A 19617-nucleotide genomic window follows, 5' to 3' on the forward strand; every position below is an offset into this window, starting at 1 on the left:
AGATGCAGGAAATGGGTAAGAGCCAAAGCTCCCTAGCACCTTCCACCCCCTGAAGAACTACCCATGTGGAACCCCAGGGTCTAAATGGAAGGATGGCTGTGCTGCCTGGCCTGTGCTGGCTGACATAGGGTCTCTGGTTGAGAAGGGCAGGAGGGGAGACTCATGTTAATATAGCAGGGTTATTTCCAAGAGACAATTCTGGAGGAGTAGCACTCACTAATCACTGGACCTAGAAGAGCCTTCCCTGGGCCAGTTTCTGGCTAAACTGACCTGAGTCACCCCAAAGCCAACACAGGAAGGAGAGAGGAACTCCCTGTCCCAAGCATAGTGGAGTCCAATCTGCTGTCCTACACAGACCCAGGGGTCTGCTGGAACCAGCCAAGACTCTGGACAACCTCTAAGACTATCCAGAGCCCCTCAATTCCTCTGCACTGCCTGGTGAAACCAAAGAAACCATGGGCCCTGCCCAGCAGCTTGAGGCATGTACCCAGGCTAGCTCTCTCCAGTGGAGTTGCCAAGTCCCTCTGAAGGGAAGGGGCTCTCCTAGGTAATACTCCAGCCCTGGCAGACAATGTTGGCTCCATGCCTTGCCCCCACCTGGTAGTTCATGATGGCACGCAGGCACATGATGCAGACATGGACGTCGTCCTTCTGGCTGACAATGCGTGAGTTCCGCAGGGCTTTCCTGCTATGCGTTGGGTTGAGTCTGAAGCAAAGAAAAACAGCGAGTGATGCCGAGGCAGGACCCGGCTGCTGCAGCACACTCAGAGCAAGCATTGGCAGGGGAAGTGAGGGGCAGCTGGTTCAGCAGAGGGGAAGCTGGGGACAGAGCCTTCCACCTCTAGGCCACTGGCATACATCCAGGCTGGGGCAGTTTCCCACAGATCAGTGCACAGGCTGTCTTGGCAGAGAGGCCAATGATGGAATGGGCCACAGAGGCTGTGCTCTGCTTCCAGCCTGCAGATGAGTCCCTCCAGGTCAGGCTGGGGGGAGCTGCTGTGCCTGCTCTGGGGAGCCAAGAGAAGACCCCAGTCTCCAGGGCTGTTAATCTGGTGCCTTTCACCTGCACTAAGGCCACTGAAAAACACTGATGGGCTGGGATGGTTCACCGGCATCATGGCTGGATGGAGAGTCCAGCTTAGTCTGCCCCTAGCACGCTGACAATGTCTGGGGGCTGAAGGGAGGCTCACCGGGGTGGATGGGAGTTCATGGGTGGCCGGGGTTTACTGTCCTGATCACTCCAAGGGGTGCTGGAGGGAACACATGGGTGGACTTGTTGAAAGAATGAGTGGATCTGCTGGTTCAAGAGGCAGCAGCTGAAGGAGGATTACAGCCTGCAGGACAGGAGGGAGAAAGAGGACTTGATGCAGATGCTCCCCCCTCAGTGAAAGATGGAAGAAGTGGAACTGAGGGGGCTTTGTGGCAAGCTGAGTTGTGTACAGCTAGCCAGGAAGTTGTAGTGCTGAATGGAACAAGGCAGCAATGTCACTGCACTCTTCAGAAATGGTCTATCGCTCTTCTGTATTTAAAAAAAAAAAAAAGTGCACCACTTAGGAAGAGTCCCTGGCTTCCTAACATTCACCACACTGACAGCTACCCTCCTACCCCAGACACCTCAGAGCAGGCACTGCCCATTGATGACCTTATGGGCACTTCAAGGCCACAGGCCTCAGGGCACAGCTAGCATCACAGGCACTGTGTGGTCCCTGTACAACAGGCACTAGAAGTAGCAACAGAAAGAACCATCCCTGTCAAAGAGGCTGCATTTGTTCTTAAATGGTATTCCTACTCTTCACTGCCACAGGGCTAGTGGGCTCCAAGCTTCTCCTGTCTGGTTTCCAGATCCAACATGCTGTGGCTACTACAAAATGATTTTTCATAGGTTTGAGGCCAACAAGGACCAGAGCAATCATCTAATCCAACCTCCTGTGTAACGCAGGCCAGAGGGTTTTCCTGAATTAAGCTCCTTTGAACTGGAACAAGTCTTCTAAGAAAACATCCAATCTCAATTTAAAAGCAGCCTGGGACACAAAATCCACTGCAGCCTGTAGGGTGCTGTTTTCAAGGGAATTTCCCAGCCTTGTAAATGCATTGTGGGAGGGCGTGGGAAAGCCACTGCAGACTCTTTCCTTTTCGTGTACCCTACCAGCTCTATATGTTCTGCAGGTCAAACCAATCCCTGCTGCCACCTGTGCCAGAGGTCATCAAGAGGAGCTTGGCCAATGGTTATACAGATGTACAAAGAGTGTCTCTCCTCAAGGGCAGGGCTCCAGATCCTTCTGTCATGGCAGGGCTGGCTGGGCAGAGTTGCCTGGAGTCAAGGCTCTTCTTGTTGAGCCAGAAGGCCTGACCTGGGGCACAGACAAGGAGTGGAGGAGCCAGAAACAAAAGGGTCATTCTTAGAGAGTGAGGCAACACCCATGGGTGACCTTAAATTCAACTAGTGACAGAGCCAAGAGGCAAGGCCATAAGCCTATCCTAGCAATGGGAACACTGGAGCAGGCAGCTGAGGCAAGTGTCCACCATCCCAGAGACCAAGCCCTGGCTACCTACCATAAGGCGCATCCCATGGGCAGCGTGAAAAAAAAAGATTGTGGTTAGAACATGGGCATGGGGAGCGCATTAGGGAGCATGGAGTGAGCAGGGGCTGAACTCAAACCACCTCCCAATAAAGCCATCTTAATGAGCCAGATCGAGCCTTGGGGTGGGTGGGTTGAACTCCACAGAGGCCATCTTGAAAATTTCATCCATTCCCTGTTCTGCCATAGACTCGGTGGCAAGACTTGAGCAAGATACTTAGTCTTTGTTTCTCAGTTTCCTCATTTTTTAAATGGAGATAACAACAGTACCCTGCTTAATGGTGGGAAGGAAGGAAGGCTCCACAGATCAGCACCTTGGTAACTGGGGCCAGATAAGGACTAAAGACAAATTATCAGAACAGAATGTAGGGTACATGCTCTAGAGTCTTCTGCATTAGAGGCTCCTTCCATTACACATGCTATTAGTTCATTAATAATGTTTCTCTGGGCTGATAAGCTCCTAGGTTAACTGTTCAGGGGCAGCTGTTGTTAAGCTAAGAAGAATCTCCTCAGACTACAGCTCCATCATCCCAGCCACACCACCAGGCTCACATGGGCATTGGTGTTCACAGCCCAGGGCCTGCTTTCTCACCAGTTATGGGAGAGGACATTTATTTCTCTTTTGAATTCTGAAAAAAATTAAACCAGCTCTGTTACCAAATCCTTTCCTGTCACTCACTAAGCCTTTAGCCTCGGTCATATCCTGCTGCATGGAGTTCCATGTGTGGCAAGGTTGGGAGAGGGAATATCAGGACTTTCTCAGGACAGACAGCATGAGTGCCCCTCAGCCCAGTGGCCCCAGCCAATATAGACTCCAGCCAGGCTGCTCACCAGCCTCACAGAACTGAAACTTGGTGGAGGACAAAAAGGGCTTCAGAGCAGTGGTGCCAACAGGAACATGCACAAAGCACAGCTCACTTGTACCGGGGGCTAAGGTGAGGGAGTAGTGTTGGAGTCCAGTTTAATTCACAGCAATATTTCTCTTGGGGGAGATGAATGCCTCCCTTCCACCTGGCAGAGGGCATGCCTCGCAGCCTGTGTACTGGGTCAGCTGCCCCAAGCTGGACTGCCACATCTACCTGCCAGATGCGCTTGCCATGCTCACTCAGTATCTTGGCTCCCAACAAGCCTGGGGGCACATGAGCATTGCTAAGTGCAGGAGTGGGGAGGGAGCCATAAGACTGCAAGCGGGGGGCGGGGTGCCCCAGGCGGACTGTGTGTGTTACCTGACCGTCAGGTGTCTCGCTTTGGAGGAGCCCTGCGTGGGGGACGAGGAGTTGCTCTTGCTGAGGTCCTCTACAGATCTGTCCAGGGGCTTCCCTTTGTCAGAGCCCAGGCTCCCGTTATCTGTGCTCTCCATATCATACCTGGAGGCACATGTGTGAAAACAGACTTGTAAGTGAGCAGAATACAGCCCAGGTTGGTAGGGCAGGGGTGGGGGTGGGATCCCAGCCAGTGGCAGGGGAAGGGTGGATGTGCTGAGTGCAGCGTCCTCCGTGCAGCCACAGTATGAGCCCTCAGAGACCCCAGAGTAGAGCGGGAGCAGACCACCTGGCCCAGCTCTGCTCCCACTCTTCCAGGAAGGCAGTGGCAGGTGCTTCCTCCCCCACAAATCCCCTAGGAGTCTGATGCTGCCTCTTGCCTTATTAGAGGCCCCCAAGCCTGCAGCCTTCTGCTCCTTGTCATTACCAAGGGCCGAGCTGGCACCACAAGTGGTTATGCTGCTTGGCAAACAAATTGCCCATGCCACCCACTGGCAGGCTCAAGCTGATTATTCTCATCCTCCAGCAAATACATGCTAGGGTATAGATCTCTCCATCAGCCCCAGACTGATTGACAGCAGAACAGCAGCTAGCACTCAGGGCTGAGAAGGGGTAGTGAGGGAAGATTTGACAGAACAGCCCAGAAATTGCAGAGATTTCAGCACCCAGGACAGTGAAGGAGCAGGAAAGGCCAGACAGGGAGCAGTTTTCTGTGCATGGGATTATGCTTACTAATAGTGTGGACTGGGGTTTTCAGAGACTGTAAGCCCCAAAGGGATGCTTCTGATGATCTGTTCTCAATTCCTGGCCTGAAGAGGCCAGAGACTGTCATCATGTGGCTCCTGCATCCTGCCTTGAATACCAGGTTGGTATCTCCCACCTATTCTAACTGGCAGCCCCTTCTCTAAAAAGTCAACCACCCCCTTAAAATATGCCTCAAGACTAAACTGATGCAACTGGGTATGCATTTGTGCAGCGGGAGGTTGGCAGAGAACCCTCCATCTTGGAGCAGACAGGTGTGCAGAGCTGAGGGGAGCAAGGTTTCTTTGCTTTGAAGTGCAATAACATTCTCCAAGCCCTGTGATCCCTCCACAAGCCTTTCATGACATCCCCCCCACTGACTCCAGGAGGGAGGTAACCCACAACCTGAAAACCTCTCAGCTGCAGTATGTTTCTTAGAGCAAAGAAGCAATCTTGACCAAGTGTCTTCACCACCTCTTGGGAAAACTGTTCCAACAGTGAATTGCCTCTTCTCCCCACCTCTTGGTAACTACTGGTACCTTGCTTGATACTCTAAATTTGTCTAGCTTCAACTCCTAGACATTGGGTCCCACAGAGTATTTGTCTGCCATACTGGAGCCCTCTGCTATCAGAAACCTTCTCTGTCTTCCTTTAAAAGATTCCTAATGAAGCCAGGGACCCCTAGGTCCTCCCCAAATCCTCCAGGGACCCTAGACCCATTCGGCTCCTTTGAAAATCCCAGTCCTGTGTTGTTAGGGAGGTTCTAAGGCTCTTTCCACCATGCTGCCCAGCTCCCCAGACTGTGCACCTTATGGATGCCACCCCTCCCACTCACAGCCTCAGGCAGCGACAGGGGAAGTCACAACAGTAAAAGGATTGTGAAGATTAAGCGTTGATCAATGAAATGGAGCAGCCAGTGACAAGGTGGACCAGCCAGTTTCAGGTAAGTAACCAGCTGTCTGTGGCCACCATTTGGGGCCCTCTGGTTTAGACCAATGTCCTGTCCAGGGCTTGGGCATTGCAAGGCAGGGGGGTGGCGTTGCACTGTACTAGAAGACCACACTCCGTCCGCTGCACCTGGGCCATTGCTCTCAGGGAGCACAGATCCTTCACTTCGCTGCAGTACTGGGGGACTGATTGCAGGGGGACCTATGGCCATGGCCCTTGACTGCCCTCTTACAGCACAATGTTGGGTAATCCTCTCCCATCTCACTGTAAAGACAGGATAGGGGGTACAGCTCACAGGTACCATCCTGCTGTGCTCCTGCCTCTAGGGCTCAGAAGCATCACACAGAACAGGCAGTTCAGTGACATGCTAAGAAGTCTGACACACTTGCTAATGAGGGGTCCAGAGGCTACAGATACCAAAGCCAAGCCCCAGGGAAAGCCTAGACAATCTGCATCCCTGCCTGCCTCCTGAGTCAGGGCCTGTGGCTCTGATCCCACAAGACACCAAGTCAATGACACATGACTTAGAGCTCAGCACATTCTCGAGCACCTTGTAAAATTGGGGCCAGTGCTGACAGAAGGTGCAGCAGTTCAGGGGTATGACTGATGCAGGGCAACACCACCCCCTGGTGCAGGCTGCGGCAAGCAGGGATAGGGGCAAGCACTCAGCAGCAACTTACGTGACAGAGCACTGTGCAAAGGCGAGATATTCCAGTAGCACATCCAGCCCCTTGTTCTCCTCATTCAGGAACTCCTGAACCCACCTGGAAGAGAGGACAGGCATTAGCCCTTGCAATACTACCTTGACTTTCTCTTTTCTCTCCCTTTGTGTCTAAACTGGCTTCACCCTCCCTGTGAGCTGGGTTGTACCAGCACTAGCTCTGTCAGGGCCACCAGGAGGGTAGGTGCCCATTCTGCTTAGACTGAAGACAGCTGCAGTGAGAAGCACAGGAGGTGCCCCCATGTCCTTCTCAGGACAAGACATGGCAGGGTGGGAGACCCTCTAGCAGTGCCACCCTTGCTCACTGGCCAAAGCCACCTGGAGTGAGGCCTGAAGCTCTCTGCTCCCTCCCCACAGCCAAGGGAAACATGGAGGACACATCAGTCCCAGCTACACACTCTGATTTGGCCACCAATCTTGCTCAGGGCAGACAGCAAGGTTACAATGCAGCCTGATGAAGATGCAAGTGGTGCCCACCTAACACAGCACTGACCTGGCCTGATTCTGACAGGTTTCACAGCCAGGCCCTTCTGTGTCCTTGGGAGTAGTTACAAATTCTACATCTCTTGTTGTCTCCTGTTCCTGTTACTCCAAGGATTCCCTGGTTTGATTTTCCTGGGGAAGCCTTTTTCTGGTCCCAGGGGAGCTCTCCCCTTGCCTTCCCACACACATCCACAGTTTATGGATCCAGCAGGATTGTTACCACCCCCCTCTCACAGCCAAGGCACAGAGCTCCAGAGAGACTGTGGGACATGCCCAAGCAGATGATTACTTGCAAAAACCTCCAGATTTCTGAATCCTTGACCTTAGCAGACTGCACATCTAGTGACCTGAAGCCTCAGAACAACACTAACCACTACATGATAAGAACTTCCCACTCCCTCCTCAGTGCTGGCATGCAGCTAGCTTTGGGGCCTTTCCACATGTGCTCATCTCCCAAATGCCACTGGACAGTCATAGTGCCAGGCAGGGGGCTTGGCCACCTTCCACCCTTACCCATGCCCAGATGAAACTATGGGTGCTCTGCTGCTTGTAAACCAGTGCTTGGGTCCAGCACACTGTGAGAGTGCCAGTCACCCTGGGTGCACTGCAAGGCAGTAGGCTGGCCTCACAGAACAGTGACATTCAACAATGACAGGCTCTAAGTCACCCAGGGACTTTGGGCAAAGTGATGAGCAAGTGCTAAGCAGTCACATGCTCCCAGACGGGGTCCTTGATGCCCCATTCTTAGCAGCTCTCCAGGTAATTTTCATGAAGCTTCTGTGCACAGGATCCAGTTGTTTACGGAGAAAGGTCTGAATGTCAAACCTACAGGGCATCTCTCTTCCCCTCACATGCTCAGTGGCCTTGGAACAAGAGAAAAGCTGCCATTTTAGAGAAGCCAGACTCCTTTTGGATGGATGAGGACCAGAAAACCAACTTCTCCAGAAGCAGAGGATATAAATGTTTCTATTGCAAGAAGGGAATTAATCCTTGTGAATCGCTGATATTAAACATGTACATCTCTACCAAACAGCTGACATTCTCTCTCCTTTACCTAGATTGGTACTCTGAAATGCTCAGACTCTGCCTTGGGCTCTCATAGACTGCTCCCTTGATGCTCTGAAGAGGCATTTCAGCTCCACCTGAGCACAGGGTCTAACTGGTTGTTTCCATATGTTGGCAGTGGGCATTTGGACTTCCTGGGAGTTTGGGCCTCCCCCAACCCAGAGTAATGCCTGTTTGGGAATCTTCCTGGATCTGGATCAGCCAGGCAGACAGCCTGGGGTCCTCAAGGAAGTCACTGTGAGATTTCAGCAGTTATGATGGTAGCAATGTTGCAAACTCAGCAGTAGGAAAGCTTCCCCTTGCTGCTCTGTCCCTTTCCCAGAGAGGCTCAGATACAGCATTGAAATCTAATAAGAGCAGCTACACAGGAGTTTGGCAGGCACATGCTATCAATAGGCCTTCACCCAGGGACTTCTGCTTCACAGACCAGCAGCTCTACTACTTGGGCAAAAGGAGGTGATCTTGGAGCTTTGGCTATAACTCATACTTACATTCATTTTTCTGGGAACTATTGGCAGGCAACATCTAACGCACCTTGGTAATGTGCATGCAGTTGACATATTTGTCACTTCAACCTGGGCCTTCACTCCTCAAAACCTATGCCCCATCACTTAAGCTGTGAGTCAGGTGGAGGCTGCACAATTGCTAGGACTGGCCAGCAGAAGGGGAATAATACTGCATGCTATGCCCAGGCATTACTAGGGAGTTCTTTGTGGATCCTTACCCAATGTAATTGGTCCGCAGGGAGATTTCCAGCTCCCGAAGCACCTGTGTGGACTCCTGCACGCGCCTCTTAAACTAGGTTTTGAAAGGGAGACAGACAATTTACAGGGTTAATAGCCATGGATCCCGAATCATTCATTTTTGCTCATATACGCTAACTCAAGACATTTTTTACATAAGGGTGGTCGAAGAGTTTACAGCAGAGAAAGAGAAAGAGAAAAGAGGGGAGAGGATTATCACCAAGGCAGTCGACCAGTCAGGGGTCACCTTTCTGCTGACTCCGCCGGTCTCCAGGTAGCTCTTCAGTTTCTGGATGTATGCAGAGGGTGGGTTCTTAACCTGGACCCGTTCCTGTGAGGAGGAGTGAGAAAATACAAATACTCAGGTCCAGCCTCAGCCTGGGGAGGAGGAAACGATGCCTCTAGTGTTGTTGAGAGTATACATGCATGCACATCTGTGGTTGAATATGTATAAGTGTATGAGAAATGCATGTGTTCCTACAAGTGTGATGGACCTGTGGAGCCTGGTACATGTGGCAGGCCAGTGAGAAACCACTGCAGAGGATCAGGGAAGAAGATTCAACTCCACATGACTTGACCACCAGTGGGGTTAGCTACATGTGGAGCTTGGCTCTTCACCAGAACTCTTCCCAAATCCGACAGGTTTGTCACCCTACTAAGGGACATAGGTCTCAAATGGGAACATAGAAACCAGTTCAGATAGAACAGAAAATCTCCTGACCCTGCAAAACTCAGAATCACAGAGCTGCAGGGTTGGGAGGGACTGCAAGAGCCATCTAGTCCAGGCCCTGCACAGTGCCCAATGTAGATCCTAAACCATTCCAGCCAGATACCCATACAGCCTCCTCTTGAATCACAACTTTTTTCTCTCTCTCACTGCAAGAGAACATGTCATCATCACACAAAAGCCTACGTCATGACATATCGCCATGGTGTCACACATGGTTCTGGGGGCATCTCACTCACAAGTGGTGATACAGATGCTTCTCTTCCCCCAGGTTGGAAAACCACAGCAATGAAAGTAAGATATGTACAGGAACTGCCGAAGAAGCCCCTGAAGTGCCCCTCCACAACAACAGATCACAGTCCTCAACACCTCCAGCAAACAGGCTATGGGCCCTGACAGAGAACACTTACATTGGTATAAGCATCTTGTACACCAGTGTAAAAAAAGCCAATACACAGCCTACAACCTTACACAGCCTACAACCTTACCCTGGGGTAAATCTGCCCAATTCAATGTAGAGGTGCCCCTGAAACAATCAGGGATAACAGGTTACTGGTGTATGCCGGTTTGAATTACAACCCGATAGATGTTGTTTGTCCACAGCTTATCCCAGCATCACTGTTTGCTAAAGGCATCCTACCAGTGAGGTGCTGCAGTAGCCACCTATTCCAGCAGCATGTCTTTCTACTTAGATCCCAGTGTTATTTACACCAATGTAAACCTGTTCTCTGTCCACACCCTACAACACAGTCTCTAACAGACAGACTGTACCTTGATGCTACTAAGCAGCTGTTAGCTCCTGATACCCATTTGAGAGTTAAAGGGTAGCTAGAGATAAATAAATATTATCCTTACAATCCAGAGAGTAATGAAGTGACTTGAACAAAACTACGGCAGAGGTCAGAGCAGAACCCTAAGTTCCTGATGTCCGGTCCTGTGCTGTAACTGAAGACTGCACTTCCTTCCTCCCCACATGACAGATACTAGACCAGCCTCTTTCCTTCCCTCATATGACAGAATATTGAGCAAGAAGCATCACTACCCAGTATCAGCTGGTAAGCAGCACATCTATCATTCACCCCTCATGCCACAGTAAATTGTGCACAGGCACCATGTCTAATGTGTCCCAGGCTGGCCAGAGTGGACACCATGCTCAGTGTGCATCCCAGGCCTGTGTGCAGAGCCAGTGTGGTGCATGCCGCATACAGCATGTGGGCCAACTCTGGACCCAGGAGCAGCACCCCAAGGTGATGGGGATGGGACTCCATATGACAGATCCAGCTGACGGGTCATATCTTTGGGCACAGATAGAAGGGACCATTTTTGTTCAATCTGGCCACAAAAAGCAGCTTATAGCTGTGACCAAGTGCACGGCTGCTAGCAGCTTAAAAAATGGCCGATTGGGTGAAAATCTGAACCTTCATTGCATGAGGGGTCAGATTAAGACTTTCAAAACAGACCCTCTTCTGTAACTTCTGTCTGCATTGCCTGCCAGCCTTGATCTATTTTCAGAATGAGAGTGGGGAGAGGGAGCAGAGGGAGTTTGTCCTGGGGGGTTTTCAGCCCCTGCTAGAGGGTGGGGCACGTGTATTCGAGCCCCCTGAGGTGGGGGACTCCAATACACACTCCACTTTCCAGAGCTAGCTAGGCTTTCGCCCTCCCATTCTGAAACAGAGACAGGCTGGGAGAGAGGGGCTGTTGCTAGGGAAAAACAGCTGCAGGCTCCCAGCCAGCAGCTAGATTCCCCTTCCCACTGGAATCAGTGGTGACTTTGTTTGTTCCAGGGGATCACTGTAAGTCAGACCACTTCCTGCAAAGCATTCTCAGTTATTTCAGGGAGCTGAACTTCTGCCTACACCCTCTGACTCCTCTGATCTAATCTATTCACTTTTACTTCTCTTTGTAAATTCACTTTTACTACTTTCCTCACTTTTCCTTCCACATAAAAAATAGTTTATTCCTGCTAGTCCATTCCTAGCACCTGATGAAGCAGGCTGTTGCCTGTGAAAGCGCATGCCTCTCTGAACCAGTTAGCCTCCAAGATGCCACCCTGCCACACTGTTTGCCATACACAGAATAGAAAGGCAGGGCCTACTGCATGGAGCTTCCATGGAGCTTCCTAGGGATGGACTGATACAGAGAGACAAGGAAAACACAAAGAAACAGTAATCACCAGGATGGGCAGTGGCATCACCACACCTGTGGCTTATCTGAACATCTAACAGGCTGAAGGTTAGCTCATCAGAGACAGAAGCTGATCTCTCCATAATGAATAAATCTGGAGAGGAGGATTCTGCAGTACCTGAGGCACTAGGGTGAGAGTTTTAGCTGGTGGAAGGAGAGGAAATGCCAAATCTTAGAAATCTGTGCAGGCAGACTGCAAAATTAGATATAGCCAGGGTGTCAGCACTGAAAGACAAAGAGGAAGTCAAAGAGGATGCTCAGACTATGGTTCTGAATGAGAGATGGGATAGTGAGGGTGTTTGCAGTCATTGAGGAAGGAGGTAGTGAGGAGGGAAGATTAAGAGCTCAGCTGTAGTCACATTGAGCTTGAGCTGATGGCTATTCATCCATAAGGCTATCTGAGAGACAGGCAGAGAGTCTGGTTTAGACAGAAGAAGACAGGTATGGAATAGAGAGGATGATCTGAGAGTCATTAGCACAGAGAAAGTAGCTGAACGTGTTCTTGAGGATGAGATTGCCCAGAAGTCAGGTAGAGGAAGAGGAAAGGGGGACCAAGAAGAGAGGCTTTTGGGACCCCCCAGAAATCTGGAGAAAGATGAGAAGGAAACTCTAAATGGCATGTTGAAAGAGGTATTAGAGAGGCAGGAGGGAAACCAGAATAGGGAAGAGCCATGAAAACTATGGGAAGACAAGATCTCAAGAGGAGGAGCCTGGCAGATGGTGCTGAAGGGACAAGGATTATGGGGGTGGGGGTTCTGGTTCTGAGCTCTGGCTAAAGACAAAGTCTATCCCAAGGGTGGTTTCAGTGGAGAGCAAGGGGTGGAAGCCAAAGGAAAGGGCATTTAGGAAGGAGTTGAAGGTGAGACACTCAAGATCACAGTGCCCTCCAGGGACCTGGGGGTTGGCTACCAGGCAGGCCACCATCTGATTCTGAGGGAAACTAGCAAGGAGGGACAGGGCATACTTCATCCCACTGACCTTGGGCAAGTTGCTTACAGAGGGAGACCTGTATCACCAAGGTCTCAAAAGTCTTAACTAGGGATAATGCATGGGATGTTTAAGGGATGCCTGTGGTACCAGGGAAACTGGAAGCCTGTCTTCTCTCACAGCGTGTACTTCTGGTTGACTAATATGTTCATGATCTCGCTGGTGAAATCAGCTCATGACCCAAAGCTAGCCTAGGAGGACCCATTAATACAGAGGAGCAGTAGGCTGTCCTAGAACAAAAACTGGACGGCCTAGAAAAATGGAGTAATGGGATAACATTTGAGAGAAAAAAATTACAAGACTGCGCACTTGCAGCTCTTATGCATGTGCACAAAGCCTGCTGCACGTCAAAGCAAATACAGTTAATGGAAATTGATGCTCTCTGGCAGCCTTCGGTGTCACGTGTATCAGCGTCGCCATGCATCTCTGTACTGAAAAAGTGGCAGTGGGGTGCTTTGAAATAAAATATGTTTAATGAGCTTAGTTCAAAGTGCCCTGCCACCATTTTTTCAGTGGCGGGATGCATGGTGATGCTGATACACGTGATGCATGGGCGCTTTTAATTAGAGTGGTTTGCTAATTAAGAGCACTCGGTGCTGTGTCCCAGCACATGTCAAAATGCCCTTGACTAACAGTGAAAACTTCTGCTATAAGCTAGGAGCTTGTCAGCTGGAAATGACAGAGCAGGAGATGGGCCTGCATATACTAATTGACTACAAGATGTCTGTGAGCTTCCAATACAATGCCACCATGAGAAAGGTAAATATGATCTTAGGATATATCCACTGAAATGTTTCCAGTAAAGCTGGGAAGTATTATTGCCACTGTACAGGGCACTAGTGAGACCTCACTTGTAATTGTGTGTGTAATTCTGCTTATCCACCTTCAAGAGAGATGAACTCAAACAGCAGGAGGTGCAGAGAAGGGCTATGTGGGTGGTCAGGGGAATGGACAGCTCATCCCAGGAGAGGAGGTTGGAAGTGCTCAGTTCATTCAGCCTAGCAAAACAACATCTATGTGGAGACACAATTGCTCTCTGTCAGTACATTGGGAGGGATAGAGTGTGGGGAAGACAAATAAAGGGAGAGAGAAGAGCTATTTAAGCTAAAGGATGGTGCTGGCACAAGAACAAATGGGTATAAGCTGGCCATGAATACATTTAGGCAGGAAATTAGAAAGTTCCTAACCATTAGAGCAATCAGGTTCTGGAACAGCCTTTCAATCAGAGCAGTGAGAGCAAAGACACCAAACTGCTCTTCAGATAGAGTCAGATATACTTATGAAAGGGATGATTATAGGACACAAAGCCTGCAAGAGCAGCAGATTGGGACTCAGTGGCCCAAAAAGTCCCTTCCAGGTCAGTGTCCAGAAGTGCTGGGCTGCCAATTTGTCAGGTACCACAGCAGCCTTCTGTGGCCCTAGAAGCCAGCACCAGGGCTGACCCAGCCCAGCTGCCAAGCACCTAAGCAGCATTTGAAATACTGGACACATGACAGCCCCCTGGAGATTCAGGGAACAGAAAGGGAGGAGCCTGGTCTCTGCCTGACCCAGAATCAGAGTCCTTATTCCTTGGCTGTGGAACAAGCCCAAAGCAAGTATGCTCTGTGTGGTAACCCTGGATGATACAAGAGGGCTCTGCCCCATCCTAATCTCCTCACCTGTGTATAAATGCACCAGCCAACCTGGGAAACACCAGCAAGGCAACAGGCACCATAAGCAGGCCATAGGTACTCTGTATTTAATCTCTACAAGGTCCATGAGAGGGGAAGGTGCACTTTGGGCACCTTCTGAGAAACGCTGTGGGAGAAATCTGCTGGATGAACTCACTGCTCATTGGCAAAAGGGCCACCACTCCCATTTATCCAAAGTAAGGGTGGCAAAGCACTGAGCCTGACCTGCAGGGTCCCCCCTGAGATAATAAGCAAGTGCTGAGGCCTATTTATTTAGATATGCAGAATCCTTCCCCTTCCCCATGGAAGGGTTTTCTGAAGCATTTGATCTTTTACCAGTTTCTAATAATACTTGACACTTACACAGAGCTTGCAGCTGCAAAGCATTTGCCAGACATTTGGGGTCTAATCGGGCTGGCCTCTTACCAGGACCAAGTGCAAGCACCCCAGCCCCTCTGCAGGCAGGATGCAAATATTGCACACCCCTTTGCTTCCTGGTTCATGAATCCAGTAGGACTGTGTGAAGCTTTGGGTCCTGATTCGATTCAGGGGAGCTTCAGCTTGATTCAGCAGCTGAATCTCCGAATCCGAATCGAATTAGGGGGCCAATTAAAAGGTCCAAATCAATTTGAAGCTCTCCAAATTGATTCAGAAAAGATTCGGAGAGCTTCAGTGATTCGGGCAGTCCCCACTGGCTGCAGCAGGGAGCTGAACCCGGACTCCGAGCTGGTAAGTAGGAGGCGGGGGAGGGGAGGCTGGAGGAGGGGGGATAGGACCATGGGGAGACCCATGTCAGGCCCCATCCCCTGCCTGCTCCCCCAGCCCCCTCCAAATGCCCCCTGTCCCAGCCTGCTGTCCCAGCCTCCCCATGGCTGCCCCACCCGGCTCAGCTCCCAGTTATTTTTAAAAAAGCCCCCACTCACCAGGTGCTGCCAGGCAGGGAGGTGATCCCCACTGCCCCCTGCTGTGTGGGGGGCTCAGTCATGAGCCCCCTGACCTCCACCCGCTCTCCCAACCCTTCCCCCCCATGGCTGCCCTGTCTGCCCCAGCTCCTGGCCCTTTAAAAAAAAAGACAACCATGCACTCACTGGCTACTGCAGCAGCCTCGGGGCTTCTGGGGGCTCATGGAAGAGCACCCCCCCAAAGCGGGGGGCAGCAGGAATTGCCTCTCCCCCCCCCACAACCAGGCAGCAGCTGGTGAGCAGGGGCTTTTTTTTTTTTTTTTAAAGAGAGTCAGAAGCTGGGGCAGGCAGGGCAGCCATTGAGAGCAGGCAGGGGATGGAGCCTGTGTGATTCGGAGATTTGGCCAAATTGGCAGCAGCCAAATCTCCAAATCAGATTCGGCCATATTGAATCGGGACACTGATTCGAATCACTGAATCGAATCACTGTCCCCCAACTCAGCTGAATCCGAAGCGAATACTAGCTGCTTTGCACAGGCCTAGAATCCAGCCCTGTTCCCAAAGCTGTGTCAGCAACCAGCGCCCAGAGAGAATCAGCTTTGATTTGCAGGCACCCAAGAAAAGCCTGGGTCAGTCCCCCAGAAAAGGCCTCAGGCCAAAAACACCATCTTAGTTATGAAGCGAATCTTTTGGCTGGTGAGGAACTGACTGTCTCACTGCTGAGATGACAGAAGGGGAGATAAATGACTCATCAAGAAAGCACTGGGATTAGCCCGCACGTCTGAGCAGTTTCATAACTGATAGCTGCTGTGGGGCACCTCTGACAACTCCAAAGGGCTGGGTGGGTAAGCAAGGCCTAGGGCCATCAGAAGAGGGAAAAGAAGCCACTACTTTAGTTTCCCCTTCGGACACCTAAAAACACCCAAAGGCTAGAGTTTGAGTAAGGAGTTATGCTAAAAAACAGCAGACTGAAAGCCAGTAACTGGGCACCTGAGCAATGCAGGAAGTAGCGGGGGGGGAAGTGAATGGGTGTGCATTTCCTGCAGCAGGTGTTATTGTGCTAGCAGTACCATACCTAGACTCCTGGCAGCCCAGGGCAAACTTTTAGTATTGGTCCCCCTCGCCAAAGATAATGATAATAATAATTGGACAAAGGGGGAAAAAATTACCATTTTCGAGCCACCTTTCTGTCCAGGATGCCCGGGCGGCCTCCTGGTTCACCTATGCCTGTGTCTGTATCTGTGTGCTAGCATAGGTAATGACTGGCATTAAACTTTTACAGCGGGGGCCCATGGGGGGAGGGGTGGAGGGGACCTGAAGGGCCCAAGTCCTAATGAGCCAATCCTGTGGGAGACAACACAGACTCACCTGGTCACAGACCAGCTCCCACTTCTTCTCATTGTCGTACTGGCTAAGCAGTTTCATCTTGTCAGGAGGCAAGTTCATGGAATTCTGCAGGGGAGAAAGAGAGCAGGTCAGAGGAAGTCACAGCCCTGCAGACCCACAAGATGCATATGAAGAGACGGACACCTGCGTAGAGGAAGACCAGGCCCCAATCTGTCTGCCCATTTAAGGACCAGTGGGAACCAGGACAATGTCACAGGCAATGCTTGCTCCCTTGTACCCAGGAGATGTCCTCTAGGGAAATCCTCATCATCACCGAGAGCCCTGTCCCCACAGGGAAAGCTCAGATGCCCACCCATGAGCAGCATCGGGCTCTTGCTCCCCTGTGGCAATCTTCCACCCAGAAAAGGAATAGCTCATCTCTGGTGGTAGATGAGGAAGGCCCTGGGGTGGTCTCCCCCATCCCTCCCCCACCCCCTGCTCCCCAATCACTGATCAGACCTGCCAGATCTTGAACAATAATTTGTGCAATATTCCTCATTGACCCTAAACATCCACTCATCTGGCTGCAGATGAAAGATTTCACCTGGTAGTGATCTAAAGCCATTCCCTCCAGGATTCCTCACCAGAGCAACCAAATAGAGACCCACTACCTACTCAGGTTTTCTACCAAGCTTGGTCCAGGCTTTCTACCAAGCTTGGGACAGGAAAAGGCTCTAAGAACTAGGTCAAGAGCTAGTGGTACCTATGCAGTTTAGGCAAGGACAGGAAAGCCCAATCAAGCCTCAGTGTAATTTCAGCCCCCTTTTCTCCTTGCCCCGAGCATAACATGACTTCCTTCTACAGCACTTTATCCAGGGATCTCAAGGGACTTTACAGTCAATTATTCATGCCCTGTAGCTTGCCCCTGCCTGAGATCAGACAGCACCGTGATCTCCAGTCTTATGAGCGAAGAAATGGAGGCAACAATTATGGAAGTGATTTGCCCAAGGCTCCACAGTAAACAGATGAGGGGGATACCCTTTCCCTCCTAAAAATTAATAAGGGTCATGTTGCAGACCTCTCTCTTCAGGAGATCCTAGTGAGCGATTGCCCATTCATTGCAGTCATGTGACATGCTTCATGGGGTGAAATCACTGTATCTTTAGAGACATTATGTCAGAGGCAGTGTGTTGCAAGCTGCTGTTTGTTGCTGATGTTGCTCAACCCCAACCCTTTCCAGCTTCCCCCTTCTACAGCCATACTGGGGAGGCCCAGTCTAAAGGACTGTTCAGCTCAGTATGTGCCAGAATCAGCCCCTTTGGGTGATAGCTAGGCACATTTGATTCTTCTGAAGCTGTTCTCACTTCCTGTCTGCAGGAAAAATGCATGAAATAATTTCCTCTTTCCAAGAGGGAAAGTGAGCACAAGGGCATGGAGGGAAATCACTTCTCTTTATGGGGGACTATTCTGGTGCAGGGCTCATGTGCAGACAAATTATATTACCTTCCTCTCCCAAAGGCCCCTTGTCAACAACCTCTGGAGTTTGACTAAAGTCCCACCACATGCTAGTGGCCCCAGCAAACTCTGAGGTGTCAGCCACGAGTCTACAATAGAGATGCAGTGCACAGGCCTGCCGGCCTTTGGGAGAGTGCTCAGAACAGCCTGAAAGATGCAAACCTTCCAGCTAGCCACAGGAACTGCAGCTATGAAAGAGGTACTTGACAGAGATCAACAATGCAGGTTCTGTCAGGTAGTGCTAAGGTGATGGAGCCCAATAGTTCTCCAGAAATGCAGGGGACCTGCTACTTATTTTTGTGAGCTTCACCAAAACAATTCCTCCCATAAATGGCAAGAAGCCAGCTGCCTAGGCCTGAGGCACAGGGGAGCAGTTCCCCAAGACTTAATGCTCCATCAGTTGCAGGAGAAAACAGCTATGGCACATGGGGACCTGAAAGACAATACCGGGTACAGTGGCACAGCATAACAAGCTGTCTCCTACATGTGTAAACCACTGCTCTCCACTGGACAGGCTTAGAACTCATCTAGGAAGGCTCACGGACCACACCCTGCTAGCAGAGATGTTGCCTTTCATGCAAAGACTTAGTGGTTTTGCTTTGCAATGACCAGAGTCTGCATACTGCTGAGCTAGCATCCAACAAGCACTGGCAATGAAAGAGGAAATGCAGGTCATTGCGGGGCTGGGTTAAAACCAAAACAGATCAGGGACAAACTCAAAAAGATACATGTCACTCAGGAAGACCTGCCAAGCCAGACGCACATGCAGGTGGGCAGAAGACTCAGCAGCAGCTACTGCCCTGAAATGCCCATTGTAATGCATTAGCATTAACTGGACCTGTAGGAGCCAGAGCTGGCAACTGTGGTGGAGACAAGAGTCTGCTGAGGGCTATCATGCCACGAGAGGGCAGGGGAAGAAAGTTTTGCAGGGTCCTGCAAGCTAACAGCACAGGAGTAGCTGGCTTTAACCAGGTTCCACAGGAACTGGGGCACTTCTAGCCCACGCTGTGATCACATCTGTGCTGGTTCAGTAGTGAATGTTTGGTCTGTTTGCTTTGGCAACCCTGAGTAGTGCTTGGCTATGTCCTTCCTCCCTCGTGCAGAGCTGTGGGCAGGTGAGATGCTGCAGAGCAGAGATGAGCAGCAAGACTAAACTGGGCTAAAAGCACTTTGCACTTGCATCTGTTAATTAACAGCACAGAACTATCACTAGAGGGCTGTCCTGGGCATACCTTGGCCAGCTGGCAGTCACAGCCCCAACAACATGCAGTGTTTAGCAGCAAGTCCATGATTTAATACATGTTAATACACAGGAGGAAGGGTGATTCTATGGTTAAAACACAGGGGTAGAAGCCAGGAATCCTGCCACCGAACAACCACTTCCCCTCTTTGGCTTCCTCTTCCCCATCTGCACAGCAGGGAGATATGCACGCATGAGACGGGCTGGAAGAGAGCCAAAGGCTCCCAGTGCCCCTTGTTAGAGCAATCTCAACAGCAGAGTTAAATATGGGTGCTAGTCTTAGTTCCTGACATGTTAATAGTCTTACCCAATGAGTGCTGCCAACATGCAGCTGGGGAGACCCCAGCCATTTTGCTGGTTCTCAGCACAGGTTGCCAACTTGTGAGGCGGTCAGCAGATTTCAAGCCAATGCCAGGGCCCCATAGAGCGGGGATGTGAAGAGCACTTACTGTTCCAAGAGATGCAGCTTCCTCAGTGGTGGTATCGTTAGGGTAGGCTCCCACCCTGGATCCAGTGCCCAGCTG

The 19617-nt window shown here is 50.8% G+C and overlaps 1 protein-coding gene across 9 annotated transcripts in view; it reads right to left on the reverse strand.

Moving 5' to 3' along the window:
• Positions 1–19617, reverse strand: part of FMNL1 (formin like 1) — a 61056-nt gene that overhangs the window by 23658 nt on the left and 17781 nt on the right. For 2 of the 9 annotated variants that reach the window (XM_090044302.1, XM_090044308.1), the window contains exons 2-8: positions 16381–16464; positions 8790–8873; positions 8524–8597; positions 6211–6294; positions 3806–3946; positions 1191–1316; positions 598–706 (exon numbers count right to left, since the gene is read on the reverse strand). In XM_090044302.1, coding sequence (XP_089900428.1) covers positions 598–706; positions 1191–1316; positions 3806–3946; positions 6211–6294; positions 8524–8597; positions 8790–8873; positions 16381–16464 — 702 coding nt within the window. Of the gene's footprint in view, positions 1–597; positions 707–1190; positions 1317–3805; positions 3947–6210; positions 6295–8523; positions 8598–8762; positions 8874–16380; positions 16465–19617 lie in introns of all 9 variants that reach the window. The other 7 variants (XM_090044300.1, XM_090044301.1, XM_090044303.1 and 4 more) reach the window with 5 other exon arrangements.

The sequence above is a fragment of the Crocodylus siamensis genome, chromosome 4, assembly GCF_052110815.1.
Source record: "Crocodylus siamensis isolate JL-2025a chromosome 4, ASM5211081v1, whole genome shotgun sequence".
NCBI classification, from domain to species: Eukaryota; Metazoa; Chordata; order Crocodylia; family Crocodylidae; genus Crocodylus; species Crocodylus siamensis.